The following is a 16,814-nucleotide window of genomic DNA, read 5'->3' on the forward strand; positions in this document are numbered from 1 at the left end:
CAGTGGTAATGGCAGTAATGTAGTAGTAGGAGTGATCTATACTAATAAAAGCCTAGGTGGTCGTCACGCTGTCACAATTCATCACCAGGGTGGGTGGGGCTTGATGCTGTGTGCAGGGCTTGGGGGCGGGTCCTGGCGGCTGCTCCACATGGCTTCTGCTGGGGGTCCCACGGCCCCGTGCCCACCGCAGAGGTGGGACCCCCGGCCCTGGCCTACCTCTTTGGGGCAATCCATCGAGGAGCCCCGGATGGATGGGCGGGGCCTACCTCTTTGGGGCGATTGATTGCGGAGCTCCCGCACTGTGAGCTGGTACAGGCCGGCTGGGGGACCCTCCCCCCACCCAGTGCATGAATTTTGTGCACCGGGCCACTAGTATTGGTAATAATACAACAACCATATCATCAACAGCAGCTAATTATCTAGCACTTTCTGCCAACCAGGCTCTCTTTAAATTATTTGCATGGGTTATTTAATTTGCACAATAATTCGGAGACACATATACCATTCCTACAATGCATATACTATACTTCATTATACATGTGACAACACTGAATTTCAGAGATACTAAGTAACTTACTCAAGGTCCCATAACTAGTATGTGGAGAAACAGGGAGTGGTAAATGCTCAATAAATATTCAATCAATTCTATTAAATCCCTCTCCTGGGTTACAATGATGGCAGTAAGGCACTGAACAGAGCAAAGTCTGATTGAAACCTGAGACCAAGGAATGTCCTTGATAGCTATCTTTCTCCCAAGTAAATTTTATTGCATGTTTATTTTATTTTCAGCAGTGATACATTTTCACAGGAGAATATACCAAAGATATAGATAAACATTGAAAAAGAAATTAAGGTCTTCACACTGCCACTGCCTGCTATATTGTTAATATTCGGTATATTTCTCCCCAGGCTCTTTTCAATGTAATTATTTTAGCTGGCTGAGGTCAGACTGCGTATGCAATTTACTCTGCTGCTCTTTTCACTCAGTATTCTATCATGAGCATTTCCCATGTTATTATGAACTCTTTATAAACAATCTTTTAATGACTGATGCAGCCTTTTACAGGTGAATCATCCAGTGTTTAAAAAGTACATTAATTTCACCTGTGAGGGTTAAGGTGGCCCACGGTAGAAAAGAAGAGCCATGGTTTTAGTGGCCCCTGCCCTACCGCCTACCAGCTATCTGATCTTGGAGGAGTCACTTACAATCACCAATCCGCATTTTTAACTGAGAATACCCGTTACGTCATAGCTGCTTCCTGTGAGTAATGTGAGGACACAGCCAGATGACATACACAGAAGCATTTTTTTTTAAAAAAATGTACGCAGTAAAACAAATGTTTCCTCTGGGTAACAAGTTTTCATTTTTGTTGGAAAATTGATTCTTTCAGAATGCGGAAGTGGGCTCAAATTTAATCAAACTGGCATCCACGACAGCAAGAGCCCTGAAGGAAAAAGATGACCAAGTCTGCTGCCAACCAGAGTTGCTCTGTGAAGGTAAGCGACATCCTCTATCCCCGTGTTTAGGGAAGAGCGGAATTTCATGAAGCCCCGCAGGCCTCTTTGGGTACTACCTCCTTCTGACTCTGAGATGCTATGCACAGACAAGAGACAAAGAGGAAGGCTCTTTGGGATGCCCCAATGCAAAGCATTTGGGGGACAGTTGTCTTTCATATGTCCGCAAACCCCACCCAGGAAGGCACTGGCTGGTCACTGGACCTGGTGACTTTCATGGCTGCCCCCACAAATGCTGTGCTGTTCTGAATGCGGACTAACAGGCACAGCACGTGTGGATCCCTACCTGTGCACATTCACAATACCCCACATAACAGGTGCTGTCAGCATGTCACAGAGGAGCCAACCGGGCCTCAGAAAGGTTGAGCTAGACACACAACGTAAACCCCTCGAATAGAAGTCACACCCACTAGAGCAGGGCTCCTCCACCTGGCACTCCTGACACCTGGGGCTGGTGACTCTTTGTGGTGGGGCCATCCTGGGCATTGTAGGATGTTGAACCGCATCCCAAGCCTCGACCTACCAGGTGCCAGTAGGACCCCCACCCTGAACTGGAACAAGCAGAAACATGCCCGGACATTGCCAGTGTCCACGGGGGGGGGGGGGGGGGGCACCATGGCCCTGATTGAGAACCTCTGCCCTGGAATATAATAAGTCCATGGGGTGGGGACCATGCTTTTGTGCTCAGTGTTATCACCATGTGACTAAAGTCTGGGTCTGAGCTCAACGCTTGAGTTCATAGTGAACGGGCTTGCCCAGGATACTCCGGGCGTGGCAAGGCGTGGCTCCCCAGGTGGCTGCCCCATGCCAGGTCCAGGCTCTGGAAGGGTGCCGGCCTGGGGACTCTCCTAGGATGACCTCAGATCTGACCACTAACGATCAGTTCTGTAAACAGTGTCCCATGGATCCAACAACCAGTTCTGTGGGGCACCCCAGACTCTTAGAGTCTTTAAAAGTAAAAATACAGATCTCGTTTTCTAATTCTTTAAAGAATATATTTTAAATCCTCACCCAAAAAGTGAGGATATTTTTCCCCCCATTGATTTTTAGAGAGTGTAAGGGAAGGGTGAGGGAGGCAGAGAGAAAGAGTATATACAGAGAGAAAAACAGTGATGTGAGAGAGACACATTGATTAGTTGCCTCCCGCTCATGCCCCAACCAGGGCCAGTATTGAACCAACTGCCCTTGACCAGGAATTGAACCCATGACCCTTCCATCCGCAGGCTGACGCTCTAACCATTGAGCAACTGGCCATGGCCATTTCGAATTCTTTAAAAAAAATATATATATATATATATATATATATATATATATATATATATATATTTAATTTGATACCATTTTATTTTTTTAAGATTTTATTTTTTTATTTAGGTATTATATGTGTACATATCGTACTTAAATATATTTTTATTGATTTCAGAGGAAGGGAGAGGGAAAAAGAGATAGAAACATCAATGATGAGAGAGAATCATTGATCAGCTGCCTCCACCATGCCCCCCACTGGGGATTAAGCCTGCAACCCAGACATGTGCCCTTGACCAGCATCAAACCAGGACCCTTCAGTCTGCAGTCTGACACTCTATCCATGGACCCAAACCAGCTAGGGCCCATTTCTAATTCTTAAGGCATCCACTTCCATTTCCTCTCATCCACCATGTGGTGTGGGAGATGGAGACTTAAAACATTATAGTTCTTTTGTTTCTGAGAATTCCTGTTTATTATAGCAACTGTGGGTAATACTGAAAAGTATGACAATAAATAAATCCCTCATAATCCCTCCACCGGTGACAACCCTTGGAAATACCCATCCAGTCTTCTCTCTTGTGTATGGACTGCTTGGCGGATGCCAGGCCCTCTTCTAGGAGCTGCTCAGCTGTTCTCTCCTTTCATCCCAGCACTTCATCCTGTTGTCATCCACATTCAATGAGTTCACACACGAGGGGCTGAGCTCAGGGTAGAGAGAGTCCGAGAGATGTAGCCGTTATTATTAGAACAACTCCAGCAGGCAGGTGTTGGCACGCCCTCTTCTCCTTTTAGAACTGAGGACAGCAAAGCTGAGGACAACATGGTAACAGGCAGCAAAGCCAGGATCTGCACCCAGGTTTCTCTGACTCAAAAACCCTTAACCTCTGCGTGTAGGAATGTGTACTATACTGTACCGTCTAGAATGTTCTGAAATGGCTTCTTCTTCAAAAATGTGGCTTTAATAGCCATGCAGAATTTACTGGGATGAGTCAGACTTTACGTAACCAAGTGCCTATGGTTGGCCATTTACAGTGTGGGGGAATGGAGTCCTAGATCAGGATTGAGGGGCACAGGAGCATCATGGGAAGTCTCAGGTTTACTTTAGGGCTAACTATGGGCATTTATATATATATATATACTAGAGGCCTGGTGCATGAAATTCGTGCATGGGGGGGGGGGTGTCCCTCAGCCCAGTCTGCACCCTCTCCAATCTGGGACCCCTTGAGGGATGTCCAACCGCCCTTTTAGGCCCAATCCCACTGGGATCGGGCCTAAAAGGGCGGTTGGACATCCTTCTCACAATCCAGGACTGCTGGCTCCAAACTGCTCACCTGCCTCTGCCTGATTGCCCCTAACCGCTTCTGCCTGCCAGCCTGATCACCCCCTAACCACTCCACTGCCAGCCTGATCAATGCCTAACTGCTCCCCGGCCAGGCCGATTGCCCCTAACTGCCCTCCCCTGCCAGCCTGGTCACCCCTAACTGCCCTCTCCTGCCAGTCTGGTTGCCCCTAACTGTCCTCCCCTGCAGCCCTGGTTGCCCCCAACTGCCCTCCCCTGCAGGCCTGGTCCCCCCAACTGCCCTCCCCTGTAGGCCTGGGTCCCCCCACCCAACTGTCCTCCCCTGCAGGCCTGGTCCCCCCACAACTGCCCTCCCCTGCTGGCCTGGTCTCCCCCAACTGCCCTCCTCTGCTGGCCTGGTCACCCCTAACTGCCCTCCCCTGCAGGCCTGGCCCCCCCAAACTGCCCTCCCCTGCAGTCCTGGTCCCCCCCAACTGCCCTCCCCTGCTGGCCTGGTCTCCCCCAAACTGCCCTCCCCTGCAGTCCTGGTCCCCCCCAACTGCCCTCCCCTGCTCGCCTGGTCTCCCCCAACTGCCCTCCTCTGCTGGCCCAGTCACCCCTAACTGCCCTCCCTGCTGGCCTGATCGCCCACAACTGCCCTCCCCTGCAGGCCTGGTCCCCCCGCAACTGCCCTCCCTGGCACGCCTGGTCCCCCCCAACTGCCCTCCCCTGCTGGCCCGGTCACCCCTAACTGCCCTCCCCTGCTTGCCTGGTCACCCCTAACTGCCCTCCCCTGCAGGCCTGGTCCCCCCCAACTGCCCTCCCCTGCAGGCCTGGTCCCCCCACAACTGCCCTCCCCTGCTGGCCTGGTCTCCCCCAACTGCCCTCCTCTGCTGGCCTGGTCACCCCTAACTGCCCTCCCCTGCAGGCCTGGCCCCCCCAAACTGCCCTCCCCTGCAGTCCTGGTCCCCCCCAACTGCCCTCCCCTGCTGGCCTGGTCTCCCCCAAACTGCCCTCCCCTGCAGTCCTGGTCCCCCCCAACTGCCCTCCCCTGCTCGCCTGGTCTCCCCCAACTGCCCTCCTCTGCTGGCCCAGTCACCCCTAACTGCCCTCCCTGCTGGCCTGATCGCCCACAACTGCCCTCCCCTGCAGGCCTGGTCCCCCCGCAACTGCCCTCCCTGGCACGCCTGGTCCCCCCCAACTGCCCTCCCCTGCTGGCCCGGTCACCCCTAACTGCCCTCCCCTGCTTGCCTGGTCACCCCTAACTGCCCTCCCCTGCAGGCCTGGTCCCCCCCAACTGCCCTCCCCTGCAGGCCTGGTCCCCCCACAACTGCCCTCCCCTGCTGGCCTGGTCTCCCCCAACTGCCCTCCTCTGCTGGCCTGGTCACCCCTAACTGCCCTCCCCTGCAGGCCTGGCCCCCCCAAACTGCCCTCCCCTGCAGTCCTGGTCCCCCCCAACTGCCCTCCCCTGCTGGCCTGGTCTCCCCCAAACTGCCCTCCCCTGCAGTCCTGGTCCCCCCCAACTGCCCTCCCCTGCAGGCCTGGTCCCCCCGCAACTGCCCTCCCTGGCACGCCTGGTCCCCCCCAACTGCCCTCCCCTGCTGGCCCGGTCACCCCTAACTGCCCTCCCCTGCTTGCCTGGTCACCCCTAACTGCCCTTCCTGCAGGCCTGGGTCCCCCCCAACTGCCCTCCCCTACAGGCCTGGTCCCCCCAACTGCCCTCCCCTTCAGGCCTGGTCTCCCCCAACTGCCCTCTTCTGCCAACCTGGTCACCTCCAACTGCCCTCCCCTGTCAGCCATCTTGTGGTAGCCATCTTGTGTCCACATGGGGGCAGCCATCTTTGACCACATGGGGCGGCCATCTTGTGTCTTGGAGTGATGATCAATTTGCATATTACTCTTTTATTAGATAGGATAGATATACTAGAGGCCTGGTGCATGAAAATTCATGCACTAGTGGGGAGTCCCTCAGCCAGGCCTGCACCCTCTCACAATCTGGGACCCCTCGGGTAGGGTCGCTAGGCTTGGCCTGAGATCAGGGCCTATCAGGGCTTTCCTTCCCCGGGCTGCAGGCAGCTGGCCCCACCCCTGCTGCTGCCACTGCTTGCCATCTGTGCAGCGCTGTCCCCCCTCCCCTGCCACTGGTGGCCTCCCTCTGCAGGCGACAGGCTGGGGTGCAATGGCTTGGCTGTCCTGGGCCTCCCTCTTTCTTTGCTGGGGGGCGGGGCCAGCCCTGTGAGGGGCCATCTGCTTACCTGATTGCCCCTAACTGCTCGCCTACCTACCTGATCAACCCTAACTGCTGGTTTGCCTACCTGACTACCCCTAACCACTCTGCCTGCCTCCCTGATTGCCCCTAACCGCTTGCTTGGGGGCAGGGCCAGCCCTGTGAGGGACTGTCTGCCTACCTAATCTCCCCTAAACACTTGCCTGCCTACCTGATCACCCCTAACTGCTGGTCTGCCTACCTGATCACCCCTAACTGCTTGCCTGCCTACCTGATCACCCCTAACCCCTCTGCCTGCCTGCCTGATTGCCCCTAACCGCTTGCTTGGGGGCAGGGCCATCCCTGCGAGGGGCTGTCTGCCTACCTGATCACCCCTAACCACTGGTCTGCCTACCTGATCACCCCTAACCCCTCTGCCTGCCTGCCTGATTGACCCTTACTGCTTGCTTGGGGACAGGGCCAGCACTGACTTCCAGTTGGTCAGCCTCCGGTCGTTACTGGTCATTATAACCCAGGGTGTTTATATATTAGGATTTTTATTGATTTCAGAGAGGAAGATAGAGGGAGAGAGAGATAGAAACATCAATGATGAGCGAGTATCATTGATCGGCTGCTTCCTGCATGCCCCCTACTGGGGATCAAGCCTGCAACCCAGGCATATGCCCTGATGGGGAATTGAACCGTGACCTCCTGGTACATAGGTTAACGCTCAATCACTGAGCCACACCAGCTGGGCTTTGGGCATCTTTTTCCGATTTAAGTATGTGGGAGGTCCCTCCTCCTCGCGTTCATCATGACCTGTCCCTTGGAAGTTTCGTGGTTACTCACCTGTAAGATTATACATCTTCCCACCTCAGGATCCGTTCCCCTTCACTCCTCAGTGAGCCTGAGAAGCATTTATGCCTTGGTCCTTCTCAGGAGGCCTTTCTGTGGCAGCTGTGCCCATGCCTGCTTCCTCTTTTCTTGGACATTATATTTTCATCAGCAGTTGGCTGCAACTACCTGGCATATTTCACCAGAGGGGGACTTTCATTTTTGTATTCAGCCTTAGAAATTTAATTTGACACAACAGGCATATATCAATATACATTTACATAGACAACATTTTAAGGTGTTTTTTTTTACTTATAAAAGCAATAAGTACAATGAAAATTTCACAAAATGAGAAACCTAGTGTACAATATGAAACATAAACTATAAGGAAGTTATCACCCCAGCAATGCTTCTAAACTTTTCTCTTTATTTTTTAGCATAGTGGATATAATTATATAATCCGCCTTTTACACTTAATCTTATGATATGGACACTTTCCCATGTTATTAAAATTAATTTGTAGATATTATTTTAACATAAGGTTCTTATATGAATTCGATAGATTTATTTAATTATTCCCCATTGACACTCCTTTACACAGATTAAGAAGTTTCTTTTCACACCCACACACACGTGTGTGCACACAGGAGCAGTTTTTTTAAAAGAGCTTTAAAAAATTGCAGTGGCTTCTGATTTTAATCATGCAATTATTTTGATTTCTATCTTGGATAATTAAAGATTTTTATATACTTAAGTACCTTGCTCCTGAACCTTCTACTAGAGCCAGAATAATTATCAGAGGTTCCTTCCCCCTGCCTGGTGACTACCCTGATCCAATCCAGGGCCTGAATGGCGTTCAGGGTGCTGGCCTGGGAGATGTTTTCGTGGAGAGGGTGCCCAGCCCCGCACAAAGGGCGATGCTCCCAGCCCTCAGGATGGGCCTTTGTCAGCTGTGTCATTCCTTCTAGGCTTAGAACTGCCTCAGATCAATTACGCTCACAACGGGAAGCGATATCGGTATGTCTTTGCTTTTGAAGTTCAAAGGACTCCCATCCCAAACAAGGTACTGATTCCTGGGGGGTCACCGCTTGCAACAGTTCTGTCTGTCTACAAAGCTGAGTTCTCAGGTTCTCAGACTGGGTGACCTTGATTAGAAAATGGAGGGCCAGAGGGAGGTCCCCTGGGGGACAGGAGGTAGATCAGTTTGGAACCAAATACATTTGAAGCAATGATGAGCCCAGGGAGGGAGCCGTGCCTAGCGGGCTGAAGCTCAGGAAAGAGGCCATGGCTGGCGTTTATGCACTGATTTCTTTATTCCAGACGTGTTTTTTGAATGCCAACTATGAGCTACAAGGTAGTAGGCAATGACGATAAGGAAGTATACAGGGTCTCTCAAGCAGGGAGGGTATAGCTGAAACTCGGAAGATTTAGTTGTGTTTTTTTCCAAACTGCTATTTGTGGAACACTTGCTGTACCCCAGGGAATAGGCTAAGTGCTGTACAGATACCACTCTTATCTTCATTTTTAATCAATAAAGTGGGAAGTCTTTGAAAAAAATGTACATGTAGAACAGTACACACTAAGAAAATTAAGTTTTCCACACACGTGTACACACACCCCCAAATCACTCCCCACTAACCCCATACCCTAAGGGAAACTGGCCTCTTGGTGATTAAGAGAAGTCCAGTGATCTGTACTTTTAAAACAACAAAAGAATTGTATTATACTTTATTTTATTTTAAAAAAAGATTTTTTAATTGATTTTTAGAGAGAGAGGAAAGGTTGAGGGGGAGAGAGAAACATCGATCAGCTACCTCCTGCAAGTCCCCACTGGGATCAAGCCCACAGCCTGAGCATGCGCCCTGACCGGGAATTGAACTAGTAACCTTTCAGTGCCCGGGGTGATGCCCAACTAACGGAGCCACACCAGCCAGGGCTGTATTATACTCTAAAATGTTTGCATTGGATATGTTAGTTTATTTAACTATAGAAAAATTGCAATGTGATACCAAGCACCAGAGAAATTTAGGATTTTTGTTTTGAAAAGAATTCAGTGTGTGGTGTCAGCTATGTGGTGGCAGGAGGATCTTTGCTTCAAGTTGGAGGAGGCAGCTCATTGCTTTCATGACTCCAAGATGTCACTTTGGAGTCTATGTTGGAGGGGCTTGATCCTCTCTCTGTGGGCCTCCCATGCTTGCTTTCTCTGTGCGATAAGCATTCTTTCCAACAAGTCATCTCCATGTTTCCCCCTTTGGATGTGCAGATACTAAAATACGACATTCTCACAAAGTCGTGCTTAAGATGGGGAGAGGAGCACTGCTGGCCGTCGGAATGCGTGTTTCTGTCCACGCCAGGTGCCAAAGAGGAGGATGACGGTAAGACTCGGGAAGGGAAGCCCGTCCACTGTACTCTGCTGTGATCACATCCTCGGACAGAGCCATCACTTGGGGACAGTGGCCCCGCCCGCATCACACAGCTGGGGGAGTTGTGCTTTGAATCCCCAGTCTGTATGAATCTAAAACTGTAGGGTTAGGGAGTCCTCAAGACCACCCGTACCTCTGACATCAACTATGGGTTTTGTGGTCCCCAAGACCGCCCTTGGTTTCAATAGAAGGAATCACAGAACACACTGAAAACTGTTACTCTCATGGTTATGGTTTATCTCAGCGAAAGGATGCAGATTGAAAGAGAAGAGGTGTGTGGGGCCACGTCCAGGAGAGTTCCACGCGTGGAGCTTCAGTTGTTCTCTCCGGGAAAGTCATGGATGCCACCTTCTCCCATCAATACTCGTGGAGTGTCACCGACCAGGGACACTCCCCGGAGCCTGGTGTCCGAGCCTGTGGGGAGGCAGGGGGAGGGAGGGTGCCTTGGCCATGTAACTGTGGTTGACCTTTAGTTTAGCCCCTCTGGAGGTCAAGCTGACTCAGGCTTAAAGCTCCCATCTAAGCCCCTTTGTGAGGGTAGGTTATCTGGTTGGCCCCAGGTTAGCAGTTACCCCCTAGCATTGAATTATTTGCTGCACGAAAACCCACTTCCCAGTGAGCAGCACCATGCTTTCCCAGAGTGTAGAATCTTGGTTTTAAAATTCACTTTCATGGCAGGGTCAGAGTTCTTCATTATCTAAGCATGTAACTTTTGGGGGAGGAGCACCTAGAAATGTGTGTTTGAGGCCCACTGTGCTTTTCTGGATTTCCACATGACAGATGGTCCTTTCCCTCCTTGATTCTGACTTTGACCCAGAAATGCCCTGCCTACACCCATGAGGGTGCTAAGGAGGGTAACAAAGAACCCTGGGTGGGGCTGCCCCACGGAGCCTGCCAGCTGCTTCCCTCAGGTGAGAAGGGAGCGGTTTTCTACCTACTGATCATGCATGGCATGGCGCCAGGCTGGGGACCCCGTGTCACTGTCATCTCCGAGGCTGGGGGTTGAGGGTACCACCTCCTGCTGAGGCTGGCCTTCCACTGGGCTATGAGAGTGTGTCCCATGCATTTTCTCCGTGGGCAGGAAGTAGCACTGTCTTCATTTCACCAAAGGAGAGGCCAAGAGAATGAAGTAACTTGCCCACGGTCACACGCCCAGTGCCTATAGAGATAGGATTTGAGACCAAGCCGATCTGACTTCAATTATGCTCAGCCACTCTGAAACCTGGGAGGCCCTGGGACGAAGCACGAATGTTTGCTGGAAGTTTATGTGCATTATTTTTAACCCTCTGTTCCTTGAGAGTGAGTGCTTAGAATGTTCCCATTGTACAGAGGGGGAAGCTGAGGCTGCCTTGAGGTGAACTGGGCTCATTCAAATGCCATTTGAGTGTAACTAGTCTGAATTTAGCCAAGTGACGCATATTAGCCTAAATGCAGCATCGAAACCAATTCTCTATAGTCAGTTTCTAAATAGTAGGGAAATAGCCATTCTGCAGCACATGCAGTAATTTACAAAGTGCTTTTATAATTCATCATGCAAGAGGTCCTCTTAGCAAGCCTGTGAGGGCAGGGACATTATCCCACTCTACAAATGAAGAGACTGAGGTTCAGAGAGGTGAAGGGACTGGCCTAGTCAGGCCTGGAAGCAGGTCTCCTGAGTCCTAGTTCCCTGATCTTTCTCTTCTGCTCACACAGAATATAAAATTCACTTTCCTTCTGTTTTGATAGATACTGACATTCATAGAGGACGGGGAGACATAGCTGAGAAGCTCGTCCCTCCAGCTGGAGGAGATTCAAGGCTGCACTTTTACAAAGTGTCTCTTTTTGTTTCCCCAAAGGAATTCTCTTATCGGCCATTGTCTCTTCTGATCCCCAAAAGCTGCCTTTTCTGCTTATTCTGGATGCCAAAAGTTTTGCAGAACTAGCTCGCGCATATGTTGATGTGGACATGCACCTGGATCTCCACGGGTTATTCATCCCGGACACAGACTGGGACCCAAGGAAGCAGGCCCCACCCCAGGAAGTCCAGGACAGGGCTTCAGACTGCCCTGTGGCCTCGCAGACAGGACAGGCGTGAGCGGCCCCATGGGTGGGCTCCCAGGGACACAGGTGTGATCCCCCTCTGGGTGAAGGGCAGGTCCTTCCTTTCATTTGGTGTTTATTCTTTCAGTGTTTGCTTTGAGACAAAGGTTTGGAGGTAGAGCTTATCAGTATCTTTCTTTCATTTCATTTTGGCCATAAAAACCGTGTTTGAGCATTGATCAAATATTTATTGATAGCTCTAGCACTTCTGAGAAAGCCCCTTTCCATCCTAACCAGTTTGGCTCAGTAGATAGAGTGTCGGCCTTCGGACTGAAGGGTCCCAGGTTCCATTCCAGTCAAGGGCACATACCTTGGTTGCAGATTCCTCCTTGGCCTGGGCCCTGGTCGGTGTGCGCAGGAGGCAACCAATCGATGTGTTTCTCTCACATTGGTATTTCTCTCTGTCTTTCCCTCTTTCTTCCATTCTCTCTAAAAATCAATGGAAAAATATCCTTGGGTGAGGATTAAAAAAGAAGAAGAGAAGAAAAGAAAAGAAAAGAAAAGAGAAGGAAAGAAAAGAAAAGAAAAGAAAAGAAAGCTCCTTTCCTATAAAGACCGTGACCTTGAATCAGTAATTATGTTGTCATGTATTCATCGCTCTTAGAATGACAGAGAAGAGAGAGATAAACATTTATCTTTACTTTTTCATCCATCCCCTTCTCTCCCTTTCCACCCTCTGTTCTTTCCAGTGGACTAGATTGTACGCCTGGGAGTTCTAGCCTTCTCACCATGCCCTGTTAGTAAATTATGTGGCCAGGAAGGCATGTTGCTTTGTGGTCATTCCATGCAAGGCATGGCATAATATAAAATAATAAAAACTTTAAAGTCTCTTCAGACCTTATTTTATTTTTACATGGCTTCTTTCCTCTGAAGTTCTTCTAAGGCAATAAAATACAGTGGCAGGGCTAGATGGTTGGTAGCAAGCTTAATGGCTCATTGTACAGCCAAAGCTTCGACAGATGGGTGTGGGAATCGCCTTTTACAGGAGGTGGTTAAGGGTCTGGACACTGACCCGACTGGCCATGGCTAAGGGGCCAAGATCCAGGACTGAGTCCCAGGCCAGGGCTGGCTTGAGGAGCACTTGCCTGATGCTGAGAACCAGGGCAGCAAGCCACGCCCGTGTGTACAGGAAAGAAGGTTCTCCAAGGTGAATGTGCTGTTAGGACAGACCAGGCATTTGGGGCAGAGGTGGAAGGAGAGTGGTGGGGGGGATGTAGGAAACTAGGAGCAAGTCAAGCATGGTCCCATGTGAGTACTGGGAGCCCCAGGGACGTGCCTGGTGCCTGGTTTAGAGAACCAAAGGCAGGCCTGATAGTTCCCAGATACCTACGGTAGGGGGTCAGGGAGGCCTGGGATTCCACCCTTAGTATTGCACCTGCCTACTCCTGAGTCTAGATTTCATTCAGTCACCGGAGGGGATTCATGACATGTCGCAAGGATGGGATGGAATCTCCCATGACAGTGCATGAATACTCCACAGGGGGAGGGGGCAGATGGTCTTGGCTTTTGCCCTGCAGCTACCCTGAAGCCATACTTAGTTTCTACTCAAATGTAGGCACCATCAGGTCAGGGACATTTTTTTAATTTAAACTTTTATTGGAATAATTATAGATTCATGTGCAGTTTTAAGAAATGATAACAGGAGATTCTACATGAACTTGAAAGTTTCCCCCAATGGTAACATTTTAGTACAATATCACAACCAGACTATTGACATAGACCAATTCACAGATACTATTTGGATTTTTCCAGTTTTACCTGGGGTGGGAGGAGCAGGGCGGGGTGTGTGTGTATAGTTCTATACAATTTTATCACATGTATAAGTTCCTGCATCCAGCACTACAGTCAAGATATTGAATAGTACATTGACACAAGGATGTCTCAGATTGCTTTTCTATCACCACACCTACCTCTCTCCCACCACCACCTCCCATACCTCACCCCTGGCAACCACCATTTCTAAAATTTTATCATTTGAAAATGTTATGTAAATGGAAAAATGGACCTTTGGGGATTAGCTGTTCTCACACAGCAGAATTCCTTGAAGATTCATCCAATCTGTTCCCTTGTTGGGTATGTTTTACTCACTACTTTATCCTCAGCATCTAGAATACTGCAGACAGGTTCAGGTTCTCAATAACTATCTGTTGAATGAATGAGTGAATTCCCTCAATAAACAGATTCAACTCGATAATGTACCAACAAGAAATGGATATTTATTTTACTGAGGATCTCCTGGGAAGATGAGGAAGACAGTTCACGTGAACCCCAAAGACAACACACAAAATTCCCATGCAGGTTCCTGCCATCGCTCTTCCCCTATTGGTCCCTCAAAAACCTCTTCTGTCCTCCCAGAATTTCCATTTCATGCAAAGCTTACAGATCTCATTAAAAAACCCGGACTCTAAAGATGACAGAATGAAGACCATCCCATCTTCCTCAGACTCTCCCCCAGAGGTCTCGGCACCCCCAGTCTTGACAGGGCGCATCAGGAAAGGCCATCTGTGGTGGCTGAAGTAAAGGGTGACAGATCCGCATTCAGGTGGCAGGAGTGGAAAAGGGTTGTGACAGTGATAGTCACTCACCTACTCGTTATTTAAATATTTGAGAAGAGGGTGGAATGAAAAAATGCTTCCCCACCTCCATTCTACTAAGTTCCCATTGCCAAACAGCACCCAGACCTAATCATGAAAAAGGGCGCAGTTCTGCGGGGAAGAAAAATATGCCCATGGTGGTTTGTTTACCTTGTTTAAGATGAGAGGTGAAATACCAGACTGATGAGGAAGCTTGGCACAACAAATCTTTTTTTCTCAGTTTCAAAGGCACCCAAGGTCAGTTCCCATGATATCTGACTTTTCTTGTACCTTAATTCCATCGCATTTCATACACAGGCCAGTGTAATGAGCTCAAAATGCTGCAGGAGCTAAGACGCATGCGTCTTTCTTCAAGGCACCACAAGACAATCCATCCTATCCTCGAGCCTTCCTTGTTATGCTCCAGGTGGGTGGAGTACGTGACCAGGAAGCTCTACAGGAAAAATCACTCAGCTTTGTTTATTGCTCTGGGAAAGCCACAACATTTCACAAGTGCTCTAAGATGGAAGCGCAGGTACACGGCAAGCTCTCAAGTGTTTGCTGACACACTCCCCTTTTCCTTCAAGGGTTTCTCTAAGTTGATTCCAATTCAGGATCAAGCTGGATCTATATACCCAGACAACTCAACTCACAGAAAATCTAAGTGCATTCGAGGTACATCAGCAGTATTGGTTCGTGTTCATTTCTTCCCAACCAAAGTTACTGAGCGTCGGGCTGACTCCATTAAGGTCGCTTGTCCAGGTTAAATACAAACACCTTTGATCACTTCTTAAGTTGTTTGAAGACTGTTTGGGTGGTTTTTAAATGAGAAGTCTTTTCCATGGCAAATCAGGACATGCATACAGAAAAGTCATTGCCGCCCTAACCAGTTTGGCTCAGTGGATAGAGCGTCGGCCTGTGGATTGAAGGGTCCCAGGTTCGATTCCAGTCAAGGGCATCTACCTTGGTTGCGGGCACATCCCCAGTAGGAGGTGTGCAGGAGGCAGCTGATCGATGTTTCTCTCTCATCGATGTTTCTAACTCTCTATCCCTCTCCCTTCCTCTCTGTAAAAAATCAATAAAATATATTTTAAAAAAAAAAGAAAGAAAAGAAAGGCAACCTACCAAATGGGAGAAAATATTTAAAAAAAAAAAAAAGAAAAGAAAAGTCATTGCCACCTTCCTCATTATTCAGCAATAATGGTGAGACCATGGCCTCAGCACCAACTTCCTTCTGTGGGTTCATTTTAAAAAAATTTTAAATTAAATTTATTGGGGTGACATTGGTCAACATGAACATATAGGTTTCAGGTGTGGGTTTCTATGTTACAAGATCTGTATATTGCACCCATGTGCCCACCACCCTAAGTCAAATCTTCTGTCACCTTATATTAGGACCTCCTTCACCTCCCATCCCCTAACCCCTGGCAACCACCACACTGCTGTTTCTGTTCACGGGTTTCTATTTTATATTCCACACTAGAGGCCCGGTGCACAAAATTCATGCACGGGGGTGTGTGTGTGTCCCTCAGCCCAGCCTGCACCCTCTCCAATCTGGGACCCCTCGAGGGATGTCCGACTGCCTGTTTAGTGATAGTCACTAATTCCCTGGGATCGGGCCTAAATGGGCAGTAAGACATCCCTCTCACAGGACTGCTGGCTCCCCAACTGCTCACCTGCCTGTCTGCCTGATTGCCCCTAATTGCTTCTGCCTACCATCCTAATCACCCCCTAACCACTCCCCTGCCAGCCTGATCAATGCCTAAGTGCTCCCCTGCCAGCCCAGTTGCCCCTAACTGCCCTCCCCTGCAGGCCTGGTCGCTCCCAACTGCCCTCCCCTGATGGCCCGGTCACCGCTAACTTCCCTCCCTTGCCAGCCTGGTCGCCCCTAACTGCCCTCCCCTGCCAGCCTGTTTGCCCCTAACTGTCCTCCCTTGCAGGCCTGGACCCCTCCAACTGCCCTCCCCTGCAGGCCTGGTTGCTCCCAACTGCCCTTCCTGCAGGCCTTGTCCCTCCCAACTGCCCTTCCCTGCAGGCCTGGTTGCTCCCAACTGCCCACCCCTGCAGGCCTGGTCACCCCTAACTGCCCTCCCCTGCAGGCCTTGTCCCTCACAACTGCCCTCTCCTGCAGGCCTGGTTCCCCCCGCCACCAACTGCCCTCTCCTACAGGCCTGGTTACCCCTATCTGCCCTCCCCGGCAGGCCTTGTCTCTCCCAACTGCCCTCCCCTGCAGGCCTGCCCCCCCTCAACTGTTCTCCTCTGCAGGCCTGCCCCCCCCCCCCAACTGTTCTCCCCTGCAGGCCTGGTGGCTCCCAACTGCATATTACCTCTTTATTAGATAGGATATAAGTGAAATCTTATGGTTCTTAGCTTTTTCTGACTGACTTATTTCACTTAGCATAGTGTTTTCAAGGTCCATCCATGTTGTTGCAAATGGCGCTATTTCATCCTTTCTAATGGCTGAATAGAATTCCATTGTGTATATGAACCACATCTTCCTTATCTAGTCCTCTATCCCAGGACGCTTTGGTTGTTTCCATGTCTTGGTCACCGTGAGCAATGCTACAATGAACATAGGGGTGCATATATCTTTGTGAATATATGCTTTCAAGATTTTCGGGTATATACCCAGGAGAGGGATTGCTGGGTTGTATGTT

General features: G+C 49.8%; 2 protein-coding genes across 3 annotated transcripts in view; one reads left to right on the forward strand and one right to left on the reverse strand.

The window, feature by feature from the left end:
- The window catches only part of BCO1 (beta-carotene oxygenase 1), a 42,470-nt gene extending 30,046 nt beyond the window's left edge, over window positions 1–12,424 (forward strand). Inside the window, exons 8-11 of one of the 2 annotated variants that reach the window (XM_080644367.1) lie at window positions 1,392–1,497; window positions 8,051–8,145; window positions 9,346–9,457; window positions 11,341–12,424. In XM_080644367.1, the coding sequence (XP_080500493.1) occupies window positions 1,392–1,497; window positions 8,051–8,145; window positions 9,346–9,457; window positions 11,341–11,579 (552 nt within the window). In that variant the 3' untranslated portion in view covers window positions 11,580–12,424. The remainder of the gene's footprint in view (window positions 1–1,391; window positions 1,498–8,050; window positions 8,146–9,345; window positions 9,458–11,340) is intronic. The other variant, XM_080644368.1, reaches the window with a different exon arrangement.
- SNRPA (small nuclear ribonucleoprotein polypeptide A) overlaps window positions 1–16,814 on the reverse strand; it is a 752,186-nt gene that overhangs the window by 531,244 nt on the left and 204,128 nt on the right. The gene's annotated exons all lie outside the window — the stretch shown is intronic.

This window comes from Plecotus auritus, assembly GCF_963455305.1.
Source record: "Plecotus auritus genome assembly, chromosome: 10".
Lineage (NCBI taxonomy): Eukaryota > Metazoa > Chordata > Mammalia > Chiroptera > Vespertilionidae > Plecotus > Plecotus auritus.